The sequence below is a fragment of the Trachemys scripta genome, chromosome 3, assembly GCF_013100865.1.
Source record: "Trachemys scripta elegans isolate TJP31775 chromosome 3, CAS_Tse_1.0, whole genome shotgun sequence".
Lineage (NCBI taxonomy): Eukaryota > Metazoa > Chordata > Testudines > Emydidae > Trachemys > Trachemys scripta.
Genome location: NC_048300.1, coordinates 33712372 through 33735584, shown reverse-complemented (window position 1 = coordinate 33735584; position 23213 = coordinate 33712372). Strand labels below are relative to the sequence as shown.

At 44.8% G+C, this 23213-nt stretch overlaps 1 protein-coding gene and 1 long non-coding RNA gene across 2 annotated transcripts in view; one reads left to right on the top strand and one right to left on the bottom strand.

The window, feature by feature from the left end:
- The window catches only part of EPAS1 (endothelial PAS domain protein 1), a 158784-nt gene extending 141349 nt beyond the window's left edge, over positions 1-17435 (top strand). Inside the window, exons 9-16 of the mRNA XM_034764423.1 lie at positions 615-823; positions 1194-1384; positions 9161-9271; positions 11325-11806; positions 13167-13290; positions 13395-13512; positions 14567-14743; positions 16739-17435. Coding sequence (XP_034620314.1) covers positions 615-823; positions 1194-1384; positions 9161-9271; positions 11325-11806; positions 13167-13290; positions 13395-13512; positions 14567-14743; positions 16739-16890 — 1564 coding nt within the window. The 3' untranslated portion in view covers positions 16891-17435. The remainder of the gene's footprint in view (positions 1-614; positions 824-1193; positions 1385-9160; positions 9272-11324; positions 11807-13166; positions 13291-13394; positions 13513-14566; positions 14744-16738) is intronic.
- LOC117874372 lies at positions 3446-11022 on the bottom strand. Its single transcript, XR_004644961.1, has 3 exons — positions 10473-11022; positions 6258-6377; positions 3446-5648 (listed from the first exon to the last, which is right to left on the bottom strand). It is a non-coding gene; the product is annotated as an uncharacterized LOC117874372 (long non-coding RNA).
- Positions 17436-23213: the final 5778 nt, after the last annotated feature.

Here is a 23213-nt window from a genome sequence, read left to right as displayed (position 1 = left end):
CTCCCTGTGGCCACAGTTCGCCATTCCCAGCCAATGGGAGCTGAGGGTTCCATGCCTACAAACGCTCCAGGTAAACAAAACAACAAGGTATTAGATATTCAATTCAATGATTCCATAGAGTTTAAAATCATCAAATTTTGGTGTAGAACGGTTTATAAGCCGACCCCCCACTCTTTGATGCATCACTTTTTTACCAAAATATTTGGCTTATAAACAAGTATATATGGTAGTTTTCCTCAACAAAGTCAGGACCACAAAGTGATCACTGTTGGCAAAATTAAATATTGTGGTCATAGACTAGGCCAAAAACTGCAATCTTGTAGAGTGAAACTGATCTGGGTCATTACTATATTAATTACACACCTATAAAACTGGAGTAACAGTGGTGAATCATCCCCCAGAATTATTGAGCAACTGCAGTTCCTCTTTGCTTCAAATTAAGTTCTGGGTGCTCAGCAACTCCAGCTCCAGTTGTCTCACGTTAGGCACCAAAAATTAGTGGCAGTTATGAAAATGTTGGCCTTTGCCTTAAAGTTGTAACAGTTAGTTTACTGTTTATACACTGACTTTGTTTTAGAGTGCAAAATGTCTAACAGATCTAATTGCCTTGTTAGTGAAATTGAGAAGAATGACATTGTGTTCTCAATGGACCAGACGGAATCTCTGTTTAAGCCTCACCTGCTGACAATGAATACTGTTTTTGATAATGGGGTCCCAGTGACTGAGAAGAGTGACTTCTTGTTCACAAAACTGAAGGAAGAACCGGAGGAGCTTGCTCAATTGGCACCCACACCAGGCGATGCCATTATTTCTCTGGATTTTGGTTAGTATTGTAGCATCAAGCAGCATGCAATAAAAAATAACCACAAAATACTTCTTGTTTTAACAAATGCAAAGAACCACAATGGGACTGATCTTGCTCTTCCTTGCACTTGGGAAAATCCGGTGTCACTCCATAGAAGTCAAAGGACTCACACCAATGAAAAATTTCTGTGAGCCAGATGACAATCAGGCCTATTATTATTTTTTTTATTTTTTTTTATTTATGCTAAAACCTTAGAATGTGAAACATGCACATGGCAACTGGGAGATGCTTGCTTGCTTATTTATTTGTTAAATCGCTGCTAATATGTCATAGCACAACAGAATTGTAAGGCTGAAAGAATGTGTCAATCTTGTTAATGTCTGTTCAGGAACACAGAATTTTGAGGAAGCCTCTATCTACAACAAAGCTGTTGTTTTGACTCTAAACAAACAGTGGCCAGTGGAAGTGAAGACCCATACTTCCCAAGGTGAAAAGCTGACTATGCCATCATTTACCGTGCCCCAAGTTGCACCAGGCAGTAGTACTCCAAGTGCAAGTAGCAACAGCAGCTGTTCAACGGTAAGAAAGACCTTTGAACTGAAAATTAAATTATCTAATCTACAAACTGCAAGGTAAATAAATGGAGTGTGATGTTTTGTATGTAACTCCCATCAACATCAGTGGGAGGAACATGTGTACAGTAGTGGTCTCGTACTTATGAAGTGACCGAAGTAACTATATACACATTGTACTGTATACACATTGAACAAAATAATGAGGATCATAAATCGGGGCTAGCCCCTGCGCTTAATACCTTTGTCCCGGCCACCCTCACACTAGTCTTCTTTCATTAAAACATCCTATGTACAGCTGCTAGACCAAGCCACCACTACTTCTAGGTGGATTAGCCAGTAAAAGGCTGCTATTAGATAGTGCAGCCATTATCAATACCCCTTTAACAAAAATCCTGGCCTATTACCTTCATTTGTTCATTAGGTAGAAGCTGTAGCCATATTTCAGTGTTCCCAACTACTGGTACATGTACCAGTCCTGGCACTTAAGGCTTTTCAGGCTGGTACCATGGATTTCCTCTGTCCCTCTTTGCTCTGTGCTGGGCCTCAGTGAACTGCTGCTGTTTGCCATCCATTCATTTGTGTACTCTCTAACTGAAACCTTGGTTTGCTATGAACTAAGCTGGATGGTGCACAGCTGAATGAGAGGCAGTAGACACTGCACTGACTGGAACACATGAGAGTTTAGTCTGATTAAACTAGCATAATTGCCCCCTAGAAGTTGGAAAGTGCTGACTTAGCATAGGCAGCAGGTCATTCCTGCAGGATGCCCATTTATTTTGTAAATGCTGGAAGAGGAAAGCCTGAGCCCCTGCTTACCCCTTTCCTCTTCGGAGTGATTTAAGAGGGGATGTCTCACATTGTCAGTTTAAATTTATTTTTACACTAGATCCATATGGTAGACCATTTCTATCATTATCGCATGCAACACTTTTCACCATTTCTTAGTGATAAAAGTAATAAACTTCTTGGAGTGCTTGCTCATGTTGATTCCATTCTAGGTGTGCGCACACCCAGGTGCGCGTCCGTCGGAGATTTTGCCTTAGCGGTACCCGTAGGGCCAGCTGTGCCGACCTCTGGAGTTAGGGTTGCCAACTTTCTACTTGCACAAAACTGAACAACCTTGCCCCACCCCCTGCTGAACCCCTCATCTGAGGCCCCGCCCTGCTCCACCCACTCGCTCTCCCCACCCTCACTCATTCATTTTCACCAGGCTGGGGCAGGGGTTTGGTGTGCAGGAGGGACTCTAGGCTGGGGGGGTGGAGCTGAGGGGTTCGGAGTATGGGAAGGGGCTCCAGCTGAGGCAGGGGGTTGGAAGGGGTATGGGCTCCAGACTGGGGGTGCAGGTTCCAGGGTGGGGCCAGAAATGAGGAGTTTCGGGTGCAGAAGAGGGCTCTGGGCTGGGGTAGGGGTACGGGGGGGTGAGGGCTCTGGCTGGGGATGCAGGCTCTGGTGTGGGGTTGGGGATGAGGGATTTGGGGTGCAGGAGGGGGATCAGGGCTGGGGCAGGGGTTTGAGGCACAGAGGGGGGGGGTGAGGGCTCCGGCTGGGGGTGTGGGCTCTGGGGTGGGGCTGGGGCTGGAAATGAGGGGTTTGGGATGCAGAAGGGTGCTCCGGAATGGGACCGAGGGGATCGGAGGGCAGGATTAGGATCAGGCCTGAGGCAGGGGGTTAGGTGTGGGTGTGGGGGTGGGGCTGGGGATGAGGGGCTTGGGGTGCAGGCTCCATGTGGCACTTACCTTAGGCGGCTCTGCTAGCTGCCCCATCCGCAGGCACCGCCCCCGCAGCTCCCATTGGCTGTGGTTCCTGGCCAATGGGTGCTTCAGAGCTAGCAGTTGGGGCGGGGGCAGTATGCGGAACACCCCGGCTGCCCCTATGCATAGGAGCTGGAGGAGGGACATGCCGCTGCTTCCAGGGGCTGCGCCGAGCCACGGCAGGCAAGGAGCCTGCCTTAGCCCAGCTGCGCCGCTGACGGGACTTTTAACAGCCTGGTCAGCAGTGCTGACCAAAGCCTTCAGGGTCCCTTTTTGACTGGGTGTTCTGGTCGAAAACCAGACACCTGGCAACCCTATCTGAAGTGCTGCGTTCATGTTGGATATATCAGGTGCCGCCGGCCCTACGCCCTCTCAGTTCATTCTTACTACCCATGGTGGTCACACATTAAGGGGCAGTGGCGGGTCTTCAAAAACTTTTGTCCCTGCACCCAGAAAGAGCAAGACATCTGCCTCAGGGCTCTCCTGATGGAGTCTTCCCTCCGCCTGGCTTCCAAGCCACCCAGACAGGTCACACCAACTGCCTCGGCCTCCATGCACAGCGCACCGCCAGGACCCGACTCCTACTGGCACTGTTCACCTTTGCTAGTGCCGAAGAAAAAGGCCAAGAAGTGCTCCTGGGCAATCAGCAAGAAGGCCCAGGTGTCATCTACCAAGGGACTAGGACCTGCCCGCCAGTCTTTTCCAGAGCTACGCAATCGTACCTCCCCAGCTGGGGCGCCCAGACCCATTAAGGGTCCGCCACTGACTCCTGGGAGTGGTATGGGACCCACACTCCTGTCTGCACCTTCGTCATCCCACGCTCCCCCAGTGCAGAGAGAGTACAGGTCTCCACCTGCTCTGAATACTACCCCGGTGCTGCAGGACCTGGCTAACGCTCCCAAAGAGGGCAAGCCCACTGTTAAGACTCCTCAGGAGACAGGGGAACAACACTGGTCACCAGATAGAAGACACTGATCATCACTGCCACATTGGGAATCCAGGGGCAGATCCCAATTGTGTCGTTGGTCACCCATGGTGCTACTCTCTGGTGTGGGGTCGACGCTCCCCTTTCTATTCCCATCATCACTCGCTGTCTCAACAGTCATCCTCTAGGCTTCGGTCCTGATCACTAGCATGGTGGGAACATTCCCTGTCCCAGTACCAGTCCTTCCAGCACTTGTAGCACTCTCCACACTCCAGTTACCATTGAGTTATGCCCAGGCAACGGTCACCAGTATCCATGACCAGCAAACAAACACAGGATTCGACTGCTCCTTCCCAGTTACCGGAAGGGGGTTCCTCCTGTGTGGAGGGCCAGTAAAGCCCGTCGCCATGGTCTCATGGGCATCACTGGGCACTGGTGCCCCTCAATGGTGGCACCGCAATGGCAGCATGGCCAGTGGCTAGCGCAGTGGCCTTATTGGAGCACGTGGGGTGTACTGGTTGTGATGATGCTTACTCCTAGCACTCCTCAGTGCCTGCAATGGAAGATCGGATGGTGGCTCCACCGGCATTGGACCTGGTACCGAAAGCCCGTTCTGAGGTCAGGGTGAAGGAACCTGTTCCCACCCCAAAGCCTCTTTCTGCAACAGTGGTCAAGACCCCAGCACCTCCACCGGAAGTCCAGTCTTCCTCGTCATCCCCAGACGAGGCGGTCACGGGACCTTCCAGAGCTAGCCCACCAGATGACAGTGAACATCAAGACCTTCTCCGGTGCATGGCCGAGGACTTTAGGCTTGAGGTACAGGAGATGGCAGAGCAGGAGGACACCCTCTTCAACATCCTCTCAGCCTCTACGTGTTCCCTGGTTGCCCTGCTTGTGCATGCGGGAGTCCTCAAGATGGCTAAGTCCTTGTGGCAGACCCACTCCTTCATCCCGCCCACCTCAAAACGGGCTGAGAAAAAGTACTTTGTGCCGGCCAAAGATTTTGAATACCTCTATACCCACCTGCCCCCGGGCTCACTGTTGTATTTGCAGCCAATGAAAAAGACAAGCAGGTCCCCACCTCCTCAACTCCCAAACACAAAGAGGCTAAGAAACTTGATTTATTTTGGAGAAAAATGTATTCCACCTCCAACCTGCAATTTTGGGTGGTGAACCATCAGGCCCTGCAGGGCTGGTACAATTTTAATCTCTGGGACGGTCTCAAAAAGTTCCAGGAATCCCTCCCTCAGGGTTTGGCCCAAGAGTTTGCAACTCTGGTGGAGAAGGATATGATGGTGGCCAGATGCTCCCTGCAGACTGCATGGAATGTGGTGGACTCGGCGGCAAGGGTGGTCACATCGGTGGTGGTCATGCAACATAGTTCCTGGATCCAGACAGCAGGCCTCTCCCAGGAGATGCAGGCCTCGATCCAGGACCTCCCCTTTGACAGAGTTGGTCTGTTCTCAGATCAAATGGATGCCAAGCTGCACGTTTTGAAGGACACTAGGGCTACCCTTTGCTCGTTGGGCATGCACAGGCCACAATCAGCCAGGAAGCCTTCCGGCCAACGCTCTGGTAACCTCGTCAGGGACCTACACGGAGAAGGGATGCTAGTTTCAGTCATCGTTGCCTTTCTTCCTCCCGCTCACCAGCCCAGTCTGGGGTCCCCAAGGAACCAGGGGGCCAGAAGTGATTGGTCGTGGATTACATCGGACCTCTGGGTCCTGGACATAGTGGCTCGGGGCTATACCCTGCAGTTCTTGGCCGTCCCTCCTTCCCACCCCTCCTTCCCACCCCCTCATTTTCCCGTCCCTCTTCAGGGACCCTTCTCACGAGCAACTCCTCATTCAGGAGGTAGAGAAGCTCCAGGGCTTGGAGGTTCCTTGGGACATGGAAAGATGAGGTTTGTACTTCCTAATCCCAAAGGCCAAAAGGGATCTGCGTGGCCTCAACAAGTCTCTCAAGAAGTTGAAGTTCCGCATGGTCTCCCTGCCCTCCATCATCCTTTCCCTGGATCTGGCGGGCTAGTACACCACTCTCAACTTAAAGGATGCTTACTTTCATGTCTCCATATTCCTGGGCCACAGGCGCTTCCTGCGTTTATAGTGGCTGGGCATCACTTCCAGTTCACAGTGTTACCCTTTGGCCTGTCCTCAGCCCTCAGGGTGCTCACAAAGTGTGTGGCGCTGGTAGCGGATTACCTGAGAAGTTGAGGTGTCCAAATCTTTCTGTATCTCAACGACTGGCTCATCAAGGGCAAGTCTCCGGAGCAGGTCCAACGGAGCCTCAATCTGGTGTGGTCCATCTGCAATGATCTAGGCCTGTTAATAAATGCAGAAAAGTCCACATTAATGCTGGTCCAGCTCATAGAGTTTATCGGAGCAGTTCTCGACTCCATGTGAGCCAGGGCCTTCCTTCTGGAAGTGCGCTTCCAGGCCATTTCAGACTTGATTGCCCACACGAAGAGCCATCCGCTTACCACTGCCCACATGTGCCTGCGACTAATGGGCCACATATCCGCGTGCACATACGTGGTCAGCCATGCCTGTCTTCATCTATGACCTCTGCAGGCGTGGCTGGCCTCAGTCTATATCCCCAGCAGGCACGCCTTGGACCGAGTGGTCATGGTGCCAAGCCATGTCCTCTCATCCTTGGACTAGTGGCTGGATCCCAAGTCAGTGCTGCAGGGGGTTCCCTTCATGTCCTTATCTCCGTCCCTTACCCTGGTCTCGGACACGTCGGACCTGGGCTGAGTAGCCCATCTGGGTGAGCTCAGCACCCAGGGCCACTGGCTACACAGCAATCTGGCCTTTCATATCAACGTCAGGGAGCTCAGAGCAGTTCACCAGGCCTGCCAGGCATTCTTGCCCCACCTGAAGGGCAGGGTGATGCAGGTCCTGACGGACAATACATCAACAGGCAGGGCAGAGCTAGGTCTTTGGCCCTTTGTCAGGAAGCGCTCAGCCTCTGGGACTTTTGTGTGTGACATGCCATTCATCTGATAGCTGCCCACTTGCCCGGAGCCAAGAACATCCTGGCAGATCACCTCAGCAGGGCCTTCTTGTCTCGTCACGAATGGTCGCTCCATCTGGAGGTGGTCAGCCTGATCTTCTGCGGGTGGGGGACTCCCCAGGTGGACCTGTTCTCATCCTGGCAGAACAGAAAGTGCCACATGTTCTGTTCTCTGCTGGGCAGAGACAAGGGCTCCCTGTTGGACGCCTTCCTGATCCTGTGGTTGGGAGCGCTGATGTACGCCTTCCTGACGGTGCTGTTAATCCACAGAGTCCGGCTCAAGGTAAAGCAAGACAAAGCGACGATCATCCTCATAACACTGGTGTGGCCTCGTCAACACTGGTTCGGCGTGCTGCTGAGACTCTCGGCGGCTATCCTGCTGCAGCTACCTCTTCGGCTGGATCTGCTGTCCCAAAACCATAGCAACCTGCTGCACCCGAACCTGGAGTCACTGCACTTGATGGCTTGGCTGCTGCGTGGCTGAGTACGGACGAATGGGGGTGTTCTGCTGGTGTCCAGCATTCCTGCTGGGCAGCAGAAAACCGTCCACCAGAGGTACATATGTGGCACAGTGGAAGTGGTTCACATGTTGGGTATCGGGCCGACACATTCATGTGGAAGAGGCCCCGCTGCAGGACATCCTGGACTATTTACTGCACTTTAAACATCAGGATCTGTCGCTATCTTCGATCAAGGTACACCTGGCAGCCATTTCGACGTTCTCCCTTCCACCTCAAGGCCAGTCAGTCTTCATCCATCCCATGACGGTGCGCTTCCTGAAAGGTGTGTAGCGCCTTTACCCGCATGTCTGAGACCCGGTCCCCCCTTTGGGACCTGAATCTTGTGCTGTCCAGACTCCTGATTCCCCCCTTCAAGCCCTTGGCTTCCTGCTGCCTCCTGCAAGGTCTCCTTCTTGGTCACTATAACTTCGGCCTATAGGGTGTCCAAAACCAGGGTGCTCATGTCAGAGCTGCCCTACATGGTCTTCTGTAAGGACAAAGTCCAGCTGTGTCCGCACCCGGCCTTTCTGCCCAAGGTCGTCTCCCAGTTCCACACTGGTCAGGACATTTACCTACCAGTCTTTTATCCGAAGCCTCATGTGAAGGATGAGGAGTGCAAGCTGCATATCTTGGATGTCAGATGGGCGCTGACCTTCTACACTGATAGAATAAAGCCGTTCCATAAGTCAACACAGTTGTTTGTTGCTGTTGCTGACAGGATGAAAGGTTGCCCAGTGTCAGCCCAGAGAATCTCGTCTTGGATCATGGCCTGCATCCACTGCAGCTACAAGCTGGTGAAGGTGCCCCCGCCAGAGATCGTGATGGCTCATTTGACTATGGTGCAGGCATCGTCAGCTGCCTTCCTGGCGCAGGTGCCGATCCAAGAGATCTGTCAGGCCACAACCTGGTCGTCAGTCCCCACATTTCCGTCGCACTACACGCTGACCCAGGATGCTCGAGACTATGCTGGCTTTGGCAGAGCAGTGCTGCAGACTGCAAGATTGTGAACTCCGAACCCACCTCTGTTGAATCTGCTTGTGAGTCACCTAGAATGGAATTGACATGAGCAAGCACTCGAGGAAGAAAAAACATTTACCTACCTTCTGTAACTGTTGTTCTTAGAGATGTGTTGCTCATGTCAATTCTATTACCTGCCCTTGTGCCCCTCAGTCAGAGTTGTTGGCAGGAAGGAACAGAGAGGACATAGGGCTGGTGGCACCTGATATACCGCGGCATGAGCATGGCACTTCAGAGGGTGCCACAGGCGGCCCTACAGATACTGCTAAGGCAAAATCTCCGACAGCCACGCAGGTGGGCACGCGCACACCTAGAATAGAATGGACATGACCAACACACATTGAAGAACAACAGGTACGAAAGGTAGGTAACCATTTTTTCTGTTGGAGACTAGTGTGTGTTTATTAGAGTTGAGTAGAATATTTAGTTTGCGGAGATGCTGTAGACCCAGTCTTGTTGTTTGTTTTGCATAGCTGATGTTCACTACAGCACAGTGCACTGACAGCACCATATCAAAATCAAGTACTGTGATAATCTAGCTGCTTCTTAAAGGCTTCTTTTTTATTCCTGTGCAGCCAAGCAGCCCAGAAGACTATTACAGCTCCTTAGATGAAGATCTTAAGATTGAGGTGATTGAGAAGCTCTTTGCCATGGACACAGAGTCAAAGAACCAGTGCAACTCCCAGGTCAGAGGACAGTTGTATTTTCTTGCCCACAAGCGATGAAACAATTCTCCCATAACCCGTACTATGGATGATCATTCTATTTAATACAGCACTTAATTCTCAATGCTGCTCACAGTTCCCATTCCTCAAGAAGATCCAGAGAGGGTCAGTGTAGCCAAGAAAGAGTATGGAGATGAATGGAAAGCGGGCAAGCTGCAAAGTTTGCTGATTGAGTGCATCTCCTCAAGATCCTGTGCCAGCAGGACTCCATCTGGAATTTAACGTTGCTCCTCCTAGGGGAGGTTATATGATGCAGGGGCTATAATGAGCTCTAGTTCTTTCAGCTACAGATTAAAAACTAGGTTAATACTTGAGGACTGATCTGTGCACAAATTGAGACAGGCACAGTGGAAATGATCCAAACTTCTCCAGTTGGAGCTGCCACTGCTAGAAGTAGAAATGCCTGCCATGAGGTCAGCTTGCTGAGCTCCAGTCAAATGGGTAAACCTAGGAGAGTACCGGAAAGATTTTCAAAAGCACATGCACAAAAAACGTTTATGCACATACAAATGCCTCCAACTTGCGACAGACAGCCCTTGGTTTGCACATGCACATACAGCCCTTGTGAGAGTGTGCAAGTGAATTTAAGACTTAACTACGAAGCAAATCTTTTCATTCATGTTTGTTTGGCATAGACCTGTATCGTTCAATTAAACAGTGAAAAATAGCTTTTCAAAACACTGATGGGCAACCAGGAAACATGCAACAAGGCGGGGACAGGGAAGTGCACACATCACATGTCACACACACCCCAGTGGCAAAATCAGAATAATCACTTTGTGATTCAGTCTATTTCCTTCTCCTTTTGCTGGGTTCATAACTGATAAAAAAGCGACATGGAAATTGATTGAAAACTGCTTCTAAATAAAAGGCCTGAGACCTCTTTTTAGACTATTTCTCTCCATGCTTTGGTAGCAACTTCGTGAGCACAGACACTCCCTTTGTATACACCATAGTTAGGGGGAGGATTGTTATTTATAGTGTTCTAGATAAGAAAAGGCACAGTCCCTGCCCTGGAGAGCATACAGTCTAAGTTTTGACATAACAGAGCAGTGACAGCAACGGCGGATGGGTAGGGAAGGAGAGTGATATGCCAGGCAGGCAAGGGGGAAGGAGGGCAAACATTGTGTGAGAACTGGAGCACAATAGAAATAATTGTTACCAGAAACAATTCAACATCAGTTTGCTCGGATGACTTCAAGGGCATATGAGACCTTTCTGCCCTGCTTGCAGCTCCTCCTGATGGTCATCTGAATCCTCCCGGTGGACCTGGGGCTTGTAAGGGCTAGATCTGGGACTGTTGCTGTGATGGAAATAGGAGGAGAGGGTGTTGCTGATGTGGGTGGATGGGAAGCTCTCTTCCTGCTTCTAGGTTGAGTTGCTTCTGCGTGGAAGATGCAACATTTAGATGCAGTCAGCATCCCCACTGAAAAAATATAGAAATGAATGTGTTAATGTCCTGCAAATGTGTTAATGTCCTGTGAACTGTGTTTAATAGGCCTTTTGTGGTTTTGATACACATTTTCTATGCAATTAGATTTTGAATAACTTATTTTCCATTAGTCAGGAGTGGTGTGAAGTTGAATTATGTGCCACACTTAAGCATTGGCAGACAAGTTATTCAAAGCCCAGTGGAACATCTGCTCCAGTTCAACCCACATTGACCTCCCAAACTGCATTGGGGCATCAGCCTTCAGAAAGTGCTGTGCATATGGTAGCATGACTGGTGTAGCATGATTTTCAGTCTTGATTCCTGTTTCTTATCTGCCCTGCAACCTTATCTCTGGTGATATCAGAAACAAGTATATAATTCATGAAAAAAGACATTTCAGTATGGAAATTACATGCATCTTTAAATAAGGATCTGCCACTTTCAGTATTTAATTTAAGTAAATTCAGGTGACTCTTAGTTATACAGCAGGTATAATGATTCTTCAGTCTTACATTCACTGAAATGTCATCTTCCATGTACACATTAATTGCCATGTGCTTTTTATTATTATTATTTGTACAGACTGATTTCAATGAGCTGGATCTTGAAACCCTGGCTCCTTACATTCCCATGGATGGAGAAGATTTCCAGCTGAGTCCAATCTGCCAAGAAGAACGTCCTCTCCCTGAAAATGCACAAAACCAGCAAAGTTTAAGTAGCATGAGTACCATTTTCCAGCCCCTTGCTCCTGCCTCTCAGAATCAGTTCCTCTTGGAGAAATACTGCCAACAGATGTCAAATAAAAACATGAACCCTGGTCATGGACCTCTGTCATCTGTGTCCTTCAACACCACAAACAAGTCCTCACTGCCACCATACCATGCGCGAGCCAGCACACCACTGGCTTCAATGGTTGGAAGACCAAGCACCCAGTGGCCACCTGATCCACCAGTACAGTATGTTCCTGCTAAGTGGAGACTAATGGATAAATACTGTGGGTCCTTAGCAAGTTCATCATCAGGGCCACCAGTGCACTCTCCCAACATGTCCTTATATAAGAAAAGGTAAATCTGTCCTAATATGCAAGCTGTTAGGTGTATCTCTCCTTGAGACTTCTGTGCTGCAAACCTTGAAAAAGTCTATTTGCCCATTCTGCTGGAATGATTTGTTTCAACAGAATGGAGTATTAGGAGCCCAATTCTGCTGTCCTTTGAAGTGAACAGCTTTACCCTTCCATGGACTTGAATGGGAGCAGAAGTGGGCTGATTTTCACCATTATCATCAGTGTACTGATGTGTGGATTTGTGAAAACGTACATGTCTATCACAAAACCAGAGAACAGTTTTGCAAAGCTGCTTTACTGACGCAAACAATGTCAGAAACAGATCTGGTAGGACATGGAGAAGGATGGCCCAGTGGTTGCAGGGTAGCCAGAGAGCTGGATTCAGTTCCCTGCTCTGCCGCAGACTTCCTGTGTGACATTGGGCAAGCCTCTGAGCCTCCATTCCCCATTTGTAAAGTTGGAGGTAACAGCACTTCCCTACCTCATATTGCTGGTGGGAGGGCAAAGACTTGAAAGATTGATGCACTCAGATACTACAGTCATGGGGGCCATATAAATACCGTAGGTAAAGAGCTTCAGTAATAGTCTTAAGCATGTTGTTAAACAGAACTCATCCTTAAATTTCAGATTTTCAATACAGCTTATTTATATTTATTACTACTATCATGAGCATAGGGTAAGGACCAGGATAGAAGCACAGTGGTCCAGTTCAGACAGGTCACTTAACAACTTTGTGCGTCAGATTCTGGATTTGTAACATGGAGATAAAAATACTGGCTGGTCTTCGTAAAGCTCTTTGGGACTCACAGATGACAAGTGCTTTAAGTGCTTTAGGGTTGTTAATACTTTTAAAGATGTACAAAATGGTGGGTTTCATTTGCTAAAAACATTGTAACCATCTCAGGGGTGTGGGCACGTGCAGTTTTGTACTTGCAGGATCAATTACTTGTATGCAGTTGCTAGCCATTTTGGCTATGTGACCACAGAGCTAGATATTGGTCCACAAACACTAACATGTGGATCCATAATTGTGCCTGCAAAAATGGAGGGCAGGTTAATCCCTGTTAAAAATTTGACCTACTAAGTCATACAATTTTTGTTTCACAATCAAGGTTTTGCTTCTAGATCGTGAGGTAATGAATTACCAGGACTTTCATTAACACTTGATATTGAAAGTTCCCAAGCATTATGGCAATAAGAATACTGACAACTGGGTTAGCTGTCCAGGAAAAATTCTGCATTTGCAGTCTAGCCTGTCCCACCATCCTATGCCAAATGAACCTTAATGCTTTGAAAGATCAATCAGACCCAAATAGTTTATTTGCAAACTACTCGCTCAAGGAAGGGTCTTTTCTTTACAGATCACTGGACAGTTTTGAGCAACGGGGCATAGATATAAACCCTGCAAGAATTGCTCTTGCCAACAGTTTGAAACTGAAGCGACAGATGGATTATGAAGATCAACCATTTCAACAGCTGAGTGGGGTAATCTGTTATAAGGAATTCAGACACTTCAAACAATGACCATTACAAAAGGGTTTTCATTTTTATTAGTTATGTCTATTTCTGGTTTCTTTATCCAACTGCAGGCGGATTTGTCAATGATGAACCCATCTCATTTAATGTGGAAAAGGATGAAAATTCTCAAAGGTGAAAATTGTTCATTGGTTACTGAAAAGAAGTCACTCAGCACAAGTGTCCTTACTGGTAAGACATAAATTGATTCTATAATGTTCATTTCTAGATATTATTTTAGGACCGTTTCACTAGAAACAAAGACTCTGTGCAGAAATTCTCATACCTGCCATTTTCATGCCAAAAGCAGAACTACCATAAACCAAATGTATAGACCAACAACTGTTAATGCAGTCAACAGTGTTCGGAGTTGGATTGTCCTGTAAATGAAAGCTTATATATTGTTCTGGGGTTCTCTATTTCCCGGGGAGCCTGATGTGGTAGTTCCACTATAGCTCAGATTTAGGGTCACTGTGGCCTTTTGGTATTTCCAGTAATTTCCACAGCATCAAAGTTTTCATTTAAAAAGTTTATACCTTCTGGTTGCAAAGATATTCTTCTAAATATGAACCACTGTTGTGCAGTAGGTCCAAGGCCACAGGAAGGCAGCCTAAAGTAAGTGTGATTTCTGTGTTAAGACATCAACTTAGTGTGAAGTATTAAAATTCCAATTCTTCTTCTCCCCACTTAGGACAGTCACAATAGAATGGTCTACTGTGTTATACAACCCATCCCCGTATATGCAGTATCATTTATTCACAACTAGGTTAGGAGAGTGTTTAGCCAGTCAATGGTTCTGAAGAAAGAACCCTCAAGTGCTGGTAATGATGAGTGATCAAAATAAGGTGGTTATCTACACCCACTGTAGATTTCTGAATGAATTTTTATTAGGAAGAAACAAATAATTTAATCCACACACTGTGTATAAATAATTCAGTGAGCACATAATCCTTTAAGTGAAAAAGATTGAATCTAGCCTCCTGGACTTAAACTCTCTCACAAAATGGCCACACTCATTTGGCACAGTGATGTAATCTCTGCTCCATGGAAGCTGTGACTGACTAACCAGTGAAGGTGGTCTGCCATAGCTTTGAAGCAATGTAGTAAAGTTTGCCAGCTATACTTTCATTACTATAGTCAAGGACTGTGGGATGCTCAATCCCGGTACTTGTGCTCCCAGAAGATATGTTGGCACATTGTAACACAAAGGTCATTTTAAAAAACCAATTGTCACGTTTAATTTTAGATGAGTTTATTCGTAACTCACAGAAAGGTGTGAGCCAACCAATGAACCAACTGCAGCAGCGACAGCAGCAACTCTCCTGTGGAAGCCCTGGTGATAATCAGAAAGCAGCATTCTCCCCTCAGTTTTACAGTTCTCATTATCAGAACTTCAATGTTCAACCAACTCATAAAAAGTCAGGTAAGGGGCTATCACAGACAAATGAGAAAATAGTTTTGCTCTTTGGTTTCAATACAGATATGAGGACTGGTGGCTTATAAAGGGGAGTTAGAGGACAATGAACTTCAGCCCAAATCTGTATAGTTCATATTATACTGAAGTGATGAAATTCTGAATATATATATATATAAGTTTATATCTAGTTTGACAGTTTGTGCATAAATCCCACAAATGTGTGTCTCTAGGCCATATCTTATGCACAAACTTACACACTTCATATAAATTCAACTTAGTGTTTTGGTTTTCTCTCTCTCTCTGAATATATATATATGTGTGTGTGTACATTTAATATGAACATTTATATTGCACACACTATCAATCAAGTATTTCAATAGCACCCATCAGCACAGTCTTGACAGGAAGCCCCATGCATGTATGTACTTATATAAAATTCTTCCTCCCCAAAAATGAATTAGACGTGATCCAACCCAACAACTTTGCCCCCTGTGTGATGCTTAAGTTAAATGGAGATTGAACCAGGGAACTCTGGATGAACTGGCAGCTCAGAATCCTCCCATCAGATTGTAGCATAGAAGCTGCCAAAATAGCCATTAACCAGGCCTGATTTTAGTCAGTGCATCCACATTGTTGCAGACCCACTAGTCATGCACAAGCTCTCCCCTGCTAGCCTGTACCTTATTCCTCTTCTGTGTGGCCATGTAAGCCCCTGTGCAGTGGATCCATGGTGGTTCTGCTGCATTTAGAGCACTCCAATCCCAGAGAAGCAGGAGAGAAGGCGCTGACCCTTGAAAAGCATTAATTTTAAATATCCAAAGTTGAAAATCTAAATGGCCATGCATTGGCATCTGTATCCTTGAGAACCCATGAGTGGATACTCTTCAAAATAAGTGTCCAAAGGCATAACTGTCAGTGGAAACCTATATAGATTTAGGCAAAGGGTAAGTAAGCCTCACGCATTCCTCTAAAATTATACCTCACTAACATCAGATAGAGCCATTTTTCCTTTAATAAGGACAGTTGTTTAGCAAATGTATTAAAATATATCAGCTAAAATAACAGGCTTACAATGCCTTGCTAGTGCATGCTTCACAGTTCAACAGGCACATTAAATGATATTATAGCAGTTCACTTTTCTGACTGTAATGAAAATCTTCCTAAACAAATTTAACAAGAATTTAAAAAAAAAAAATTTCAACAGTGAGTGGAGAAAACTTGTCCACTATTGCCTTTTCCCAGCACCCAGTACTGTCTTTGTCCTCCTTATATCAAGTTATAGCTGAATTCTCTCCATTTCTTACTGTCCTTTCCTCCATATACATGGACTTTGTAACTTTGATCTCAACAAAATCTGACGTCCACCATCAATTTTGGTAAATAAAGGAATAAAAGTTGAAATGACATAGCGCAACGTTAATTATGATTATCGCAGTTCTTTTTCATAGTTATAAATGTAACAACTGTGTAACTTCAGAGTGATTTTATGTTTGGCAGCTTGTACATACATTTTTCCCTGCAACTGAAAGTATGAACAAACAGCTTACTACAACAACAGCACAATCACAGAAGTGAGTCATAGTTCAGCAGACATAGGTTTGACCTTATTTTATGGTCCTTTTTTTAAAAAAAATTAGATGAGGTACATGACTGTAATTGGTGCTAATTCAGAAAACTATGTGGTTTACTACAGGTTTCCTGTTTTGAACTAGAATGATTTCCCCTTTAAAAAAAAAAATCTAAATGACAAGGAAAAGAAAACATGTTTCACTTCTAGCTAAAATTTCAACATGTGAGATTATTCTCAGTTTTAAATGTTGTTTGGTGTATATATATATATATATATATAGATTTGAACTGGAAGATGTAATGCTGTTTTCAGGTGCCTGAATGTTATAGAATACCAAAGAAAGCTAAATGAGGGAAAAGTTAACCTTCCCCACTCTGTTTAGATAGGCATCATTCACTATTTTACACTTTTTCTTTAACACTCTATTTCAGGAGTGACAAGTCGTCTGCTTGGGCAGTCTTATGAACCCTATTTGTTGCCTGAATTGACCAGATATGACTGTGAGGTGAATGTCCCTGTTTTGGGCAGTTCTACACTTCTGCAAGGATGTGATTTGCTCAGAGCTCTTGACCAGGCAACCTGAGTAACCTTGCACTATTCCTTGGCCTATACTGTTCAAAACAGCTTCAGTTTTTAAATATATTTTTTCAAGTAGACAATTTCTAATACCCAATACACTTTTACAAGATTTTACTTATGTATTGAACTTGTCCACATTACCAAATAGTGGCCTTTTTGAAGTTACTCACTTTATTATTCTTATTAAAAATATACATCTACTGTATTTTTCTCTATTTCAATAAAAGTGTTCTTTAGAAAATGTATATTATTTCCCCTCCTGCCTGACTTGTAATTTATATTCTCTGACATTTTCTTCAGTATTCATGCTAACAAAACTGTGGTGTAAATGTCTCTCTAATACTTTGGCTCCTGTACTGCAAAGATTGATTTTTATTGCCAAAGATAAATGAAAACAAACAAAAAAATCTGCTTTCCAACCACAGTTTGTGTTGACCTTCTAAATTAAAATGCTCCATGCCCCTATTGTGTTTGTACTCTCTATTTCCCAGCACTAATTATATTGTAAATTAACATCTTTGGGGAAAAAAATAAAAGTCCTCACACTACCACTTTCTGACTCTCTCTCCCTAAATCAGATACTATTTGCTGAAAGAAATGTGAAGGATAAACTGCAGAGTTTGTGGATATCTGCAAAAGTTGCACACTGTAGCTTTGTTTCCCTAACATGGGCTAGATCCTCAGCTGCTGAAACTGGTGTTGCTCTATTGCTGTATAGAGAGCTACATTGTCGTATGCTAGCAGAGGCTCTGCACCTAGGTCTTCATCTGTGATGGGGTTTCATGGTTATTTTTTGGAGGGGGGGGGTATTTCTTTTCTTTTTTTACACAAAATGTAACTGAATTTTTGAAATTTCTGTTTGGGTTATTATGTATTGGTACTTTTGTTATGCCTAAGACATAGAACCAGAACCATACTCACTTTTTAAGAGCTGTTTTTGGCTAGCGCTGGTAACACTCATGATGGTGTTGCCAATATTGCAGGACTGTAAGGATTTGTCCAAAGGCCAGTACTAACACTGCTAATTACCAATTAAGTTGATCTTTTTTGTGAGTGCATTTTATATGCTAGATAGCAACATAATCCACACTCATGAAACATTAAAAATAAAAGTTAAAATAGTATTTCCCTTTGCCTACTTCCATTTGCCTTTTACTGAGTTACCCTAGTAAAAATAAGATGTTAAGAGTGTTGGGCCGGGAGGGTTTTCTTTAGTATTTTAGCTTTCCTTGTATTGTTGATAGCCTTTCAAGTACACATAATCTTACAGTATGTCATTATAAGGCAATCGGACATCTTCAGAACCACCATAAAAACAACTCTTGTTATCATGAATTTATTTAAAGGGCAAGGATTCAGTTTTGTTCCCGGAAACCTCTTTGCCTTTGTTGGAAAATAAGAGTAATGGTATTGCTCTGTAAAGTCTAGACGTTCAGTGGAAAACCAAGAAAGGAAGGGCAAGGACCAAATCCCCGATAGCAGACATGTTAGGAAAAACTATTTCCTCTTGCCCCTAAGCTAACAGATCCTCCACTGATGTAAATCAGTGCCAGTTTACACCAGCTGAAAATCTGGCCCTTAAAGTTGTCCCCAAACTCAAAGCCATTCTACACAGACTTCCAGCTCCACTGAAGTCTATGTTCCATCAAATCCCTTTGTACTATGCACTAACATTTGCAGGTAGGGAGCATTGTGTTCATTGAGCACTTCAGAACTCATTGTGTTTAAGTGATACTTAACCTTACAGATTTACACACTGAAAAAATAATTGAAAACCTTTTCTGTTGTTGGTACATTTAAAAAAAAAAGTTATGAGTGTCCCTCAGTACCTTTAAGAACTTTTTACCAAAAATAAGTTACTTTTAAAAGGAACCTATTGCTAAGAAAAAAAAAACATTCAAAAGTATCTAATGATACTTAGCAAAGCAGCTTTGACAAATCTGCAGTGGTAATGACTTGAGTGCTTGAAGGGTTAATGACACTTAAATATTGCTCTTTTATTTTATTTGTTTGTGTAATTTCAGCATTAAAGGTGTTATACCGTAACAGTTTACTAGACACTCAAATATTCCATGCTTAATATTAACCAAACCTAGCATCATTATTTTATGATCTATATTTCTGAATTTTTATTGACAATATAATGACTGTATGGGAACTTTAACTTGATAAGGAAATGTATTTTGACACTGATACCTTATTAAAGTATACTGATCCTAAATTCTTTGTGACTCTTGTTTGCTATAAATTTGTCACTTGATGTATTATTGTAAAACAAAGTATTTATTAAATTATTTATAGAAAATGAAGGTTTGCATTAATCTTTAAAAGCTTGAAAGAAGAACAAAAGCTACCCACATTTACAAACTAGAAAAGAATATTAGAGCAACATCAACCAAAGGCATAAAGACACGGTGTTGTATTATCAACCTTTCCTTTCATTAACTTCAACAGATCCTGGACCAGTCCCCAGCATGCGGAGGGTTAAAGATAAATTCCCATACCTTCAAACATATCATGCTATTGAATCTGACTGTTATTTCAATAGGGACTGTTTTAAAACTTATGGTATAATATGACCCACTGAATTTAGAAAATCAATAGAAATTTGCCAGAGTGAGTACATGCAATAGTTTGATTTAACGAATACCGTAGATAATGATCTTAGACACGGAAGTGCCACTCACTGCATTTATTCTTTTATACTTTTATTCATTTATTCTCTTATACTTTTACCTTTGATTTGTAGTGTTTGACAACAGTAGTCAAGCCGATCGTACTGCTAGCAACCAGAGTGCCTCTATGAATCATGATTTTCCTAATAAATTCTTTTCTCCCACTGCCTTGGATGAAGTTTCTGTCTCAGATGTCAGGACCTTCATGCAAGCTCCCTCCCCAGGGTTTAGATTGGAATGCCAACAAGTATCTCAGCTCTTTTCCTAAGGTTTTTACCAAAGCACATCCATGGGCAGGCCATTCAAAGGCAGGAAATACCCTGGAGGAAAACTGATCACTGATGCAGAGCATCCGCAGTTCCAACGGAAGCCAATATGAGCTGCAAGTGCTTAGCAGTTCCAATCATTGTCTAACATGCAATATGTATAGTGCTCCTACAGAAGCACTGTACAAACATTAACAAACCATCACAGCAGCCTGTAGGATAGGGAGGTATTATTGACTCCATTTTACAGATAGGCAATCAGCCAGTGACTTGCCTCACATAATCCCTGTTAGAAACTGTTCTTGCCAAGACATCCTCTTTCTCTCACCCCATGTCATTTCTCATGCTCTCACCCCCCACCCCCCTAATTTGAAGAACTCTGACTTTCTCGTGCAGGAGTGAAATCAGGAAGGCCAAATCACACTTGGAGTGGCAGCTAGCAAGGGATGTTAAGAGTAGCAAGAAGGGTTTCTTCAGGTATGTTAGCAACAAGAAGAAAGTCAAGGAAAGTGTGGGCCCCTTACTGAATGAGGGACGCAACCTAGTGACAGAGGATGTGGAAAAAGCTAATGTACTCAATGCTTTTTTTGCCTCTGTCTTCACGAACAAGGTCAGCTCTCAGACTACTGCACTGGGCAGCACAGCATGGGAAGAAAGTGACCAGCCCTCTGTGGAGAAAGAAGTGGTTTGAGACTATTTAGAAAAGCTGAACGAGCACAAGTTCATGGGGCCGGATGTGCTGCATCCAAGGACGCTAAAGGAGTTGGCGGATGTGATTGCAGAGTCATTGGCCATTATCTTTGAAAACTCATGGCGATCGGGGGAGGTCCCGGATGACTGGAAAAAGGCTAATGTAGTGCCCATCTTTAAAAAAGGGAAGGAGGAGGATTCGGGGAACTCAGGCCAGTCAGCCTCACCTGAGTCCCTGGAAAAATCATGGAGCAGGTCCTCAAGGAATCAATTCTGAAGCACTTAGAGGAGAGGAAAGTGATCAGGAACAGTCAGCATGGATTCACCAAGGGCAAGTCATGCCTGACTAACCTAATTGCCTTCTATGCCGAGATAATTGGCTCTATGGATGAGGGGAAAGCATTGGATGTGTTATTCCTTGACTTTAGCAAAGCTTTTGATACGGTCTCCCACAGTATTCTTGCCAGCAAGTTAAAGAAATATGGGCTGGATGAATGGACTACAAGGTGGATAGAAAGCTAGCTAGATCGTTGGGCTCAATGGGTAGTGATCAATGGCTCCATGTCTAGTTGGCAGCCGGTATCAAGCGGAGTGCCCCAAGGGTCGGTCCTGGGGCCAGTTTTGTTCAATATCTTCATTAATGATCTAGAGAATAGCTTGGACTGCACCCTCCGCAAGTTTGCAGATGACACTAAACTGGAAGGAATAGTAGATATGCTGGAGGGTAGGGATAGGATACAGAGAGACCTAGACAAATTAGAGGATTGGGCCAAAAGAAATCTGGTGAGGTTCAACAAGGACAAGTGAAGAGTCCTCCACTTAGGAAGGAAGAATCCCATGCATTGCTACAGATGTGGGACCGAATGGCTAGGCAGCAGTTCTGCAGAAAAGGACCTAAGGGGTTACAGTGGACAAGAAGCTGGATATGAGTCGACAGTGTGCCTTTGTTGCCAAGAAGGCTAATGGCATTTGGGGCTATATAAGTAAGGGCATTGCCAGCAGATCGAGGGACGTGATCATTCCCCTCTATTCCACATTGGTAAGGCCTCATCTGGAGTACTGTGTCCAGTTTTGGGCCCCACACTACAAGGAGGATGTGGAAAAATTGGAAAGAGTCCAGTGGAGGGCAACAAAAATGATTAGGGGGCTGGAGCACATGATTTATGAGGAGAGGCTGAGGGAATTGGGATTCTTTAGTCTGCAGAAGAGAAGAATAGGGGGGGATTTGATAACTGCTTTCAACTACCTGAAAGGGGGTTCCAAAGAGGATGGATCTAGACTGTTCTCAGTGGTACCAGATGACAGAACAAGGAGTAATGGTCTCAAGTTGCAGTGGGGGAGGTTTAGGTTGGATATTAGGAAAAACTTTTTCACTACGGGGGTGGTGAAGCACTGGAATGGGTTACCTAGGGAGGTGGTGGAATCTCCTTCTTTAGAGGTTTTTAAGGTCAGGCTTGAGAAAGCCCTGGCTGGGATGATTTAATTGGGGATTGGTCCTGCTTTGAGCAGGGAATTGGACTAGATGACTTCCAACCCTGATATTCTATGATATTTTATGATTCTTACACGAAGCACCCATCAGCCCCATGTTCAAATACCTAATCCAAACCTGCTTCCTTTGCCTAGCTTTGTCACTTATGGACCATTGGGCCTTGCTGATGTATCGGTGTGTATAAGATTATTCAGACATCTAACTCTGGGTGCATAAACCACAGTGAGCACCCAAGACACCAGCCAAAAGGAATACATGTTTTATATATAATAATGGCAACATCAACTATGGACCCAAAAGCAAGCCACAACAAGAGAAGCTAATAGATTATTAAGGGTAAATTAACTTGAGAGCAGCAGATTTCTTCTTTTAACTATAAATGTATTTGTAGATGAATAAGGATTTCCTTACTGACCTCTCTTAGCTGATCAAGTAGCACATTAAGGACCAGGATATTAAGACTTCTTCCTTCTCCACTTAATTGGTCTTACTGAAAGCATTAAACAGCCCAAAGCAAGGCAAGGAAAAGTGAAAAAGCAAGTTTAATCAATAAATCTAACAAGAACTGGGGAAATGTTTATAGATAACACAGTAAACCAAGGAGTTCACTAAACACATCTTAAAGCCAGATCATAGCTTCTTCCTAACCCATAACTTGAGAAGGCAGCTGGGAGCAGCCACTCTGGCTCTAGAAAGGGAAGCTGCAGGAACAAGCAAAGCCTTCCAAACTCCATCTGAAAAATGGTGGCTAGGTTTGGTGTCCGTCCCGCCAGAAAAAGCCACTGACGGCTACTGTTGTGCATGTGCACATGTGGTGGGTACTAATCACAAAAGCTCAGTCTCCCGTGCCTAGACTCCATTAAACAATGGACTCATTAACTATCATCACCACACTGAAATATCAACAGGTTACCACTGCTTTTCCCTGCTTATGCATATTCCTGAACTAATGGTATGTTGCATCTCACAGTACGGCCAGGTCTCGACTACAAACTGCTGCCAGCATAGCTATGTCAGTCAGGGGTGTGAAGAGGTGTAAGTGCCTGACTGATACAACTGTGCTGGCAAAACCCCTAATGTAAACACAGTTCTAGTTTATGCCAGTCCCTCCCCCCCATTATTTCCCCAGTGTGGACTCAGGTTTGCCCCTATGAACTGTGTCACCCTAGGAGTGCTTTGCCAGCGGCAGAGCGCTCCTAGTAAG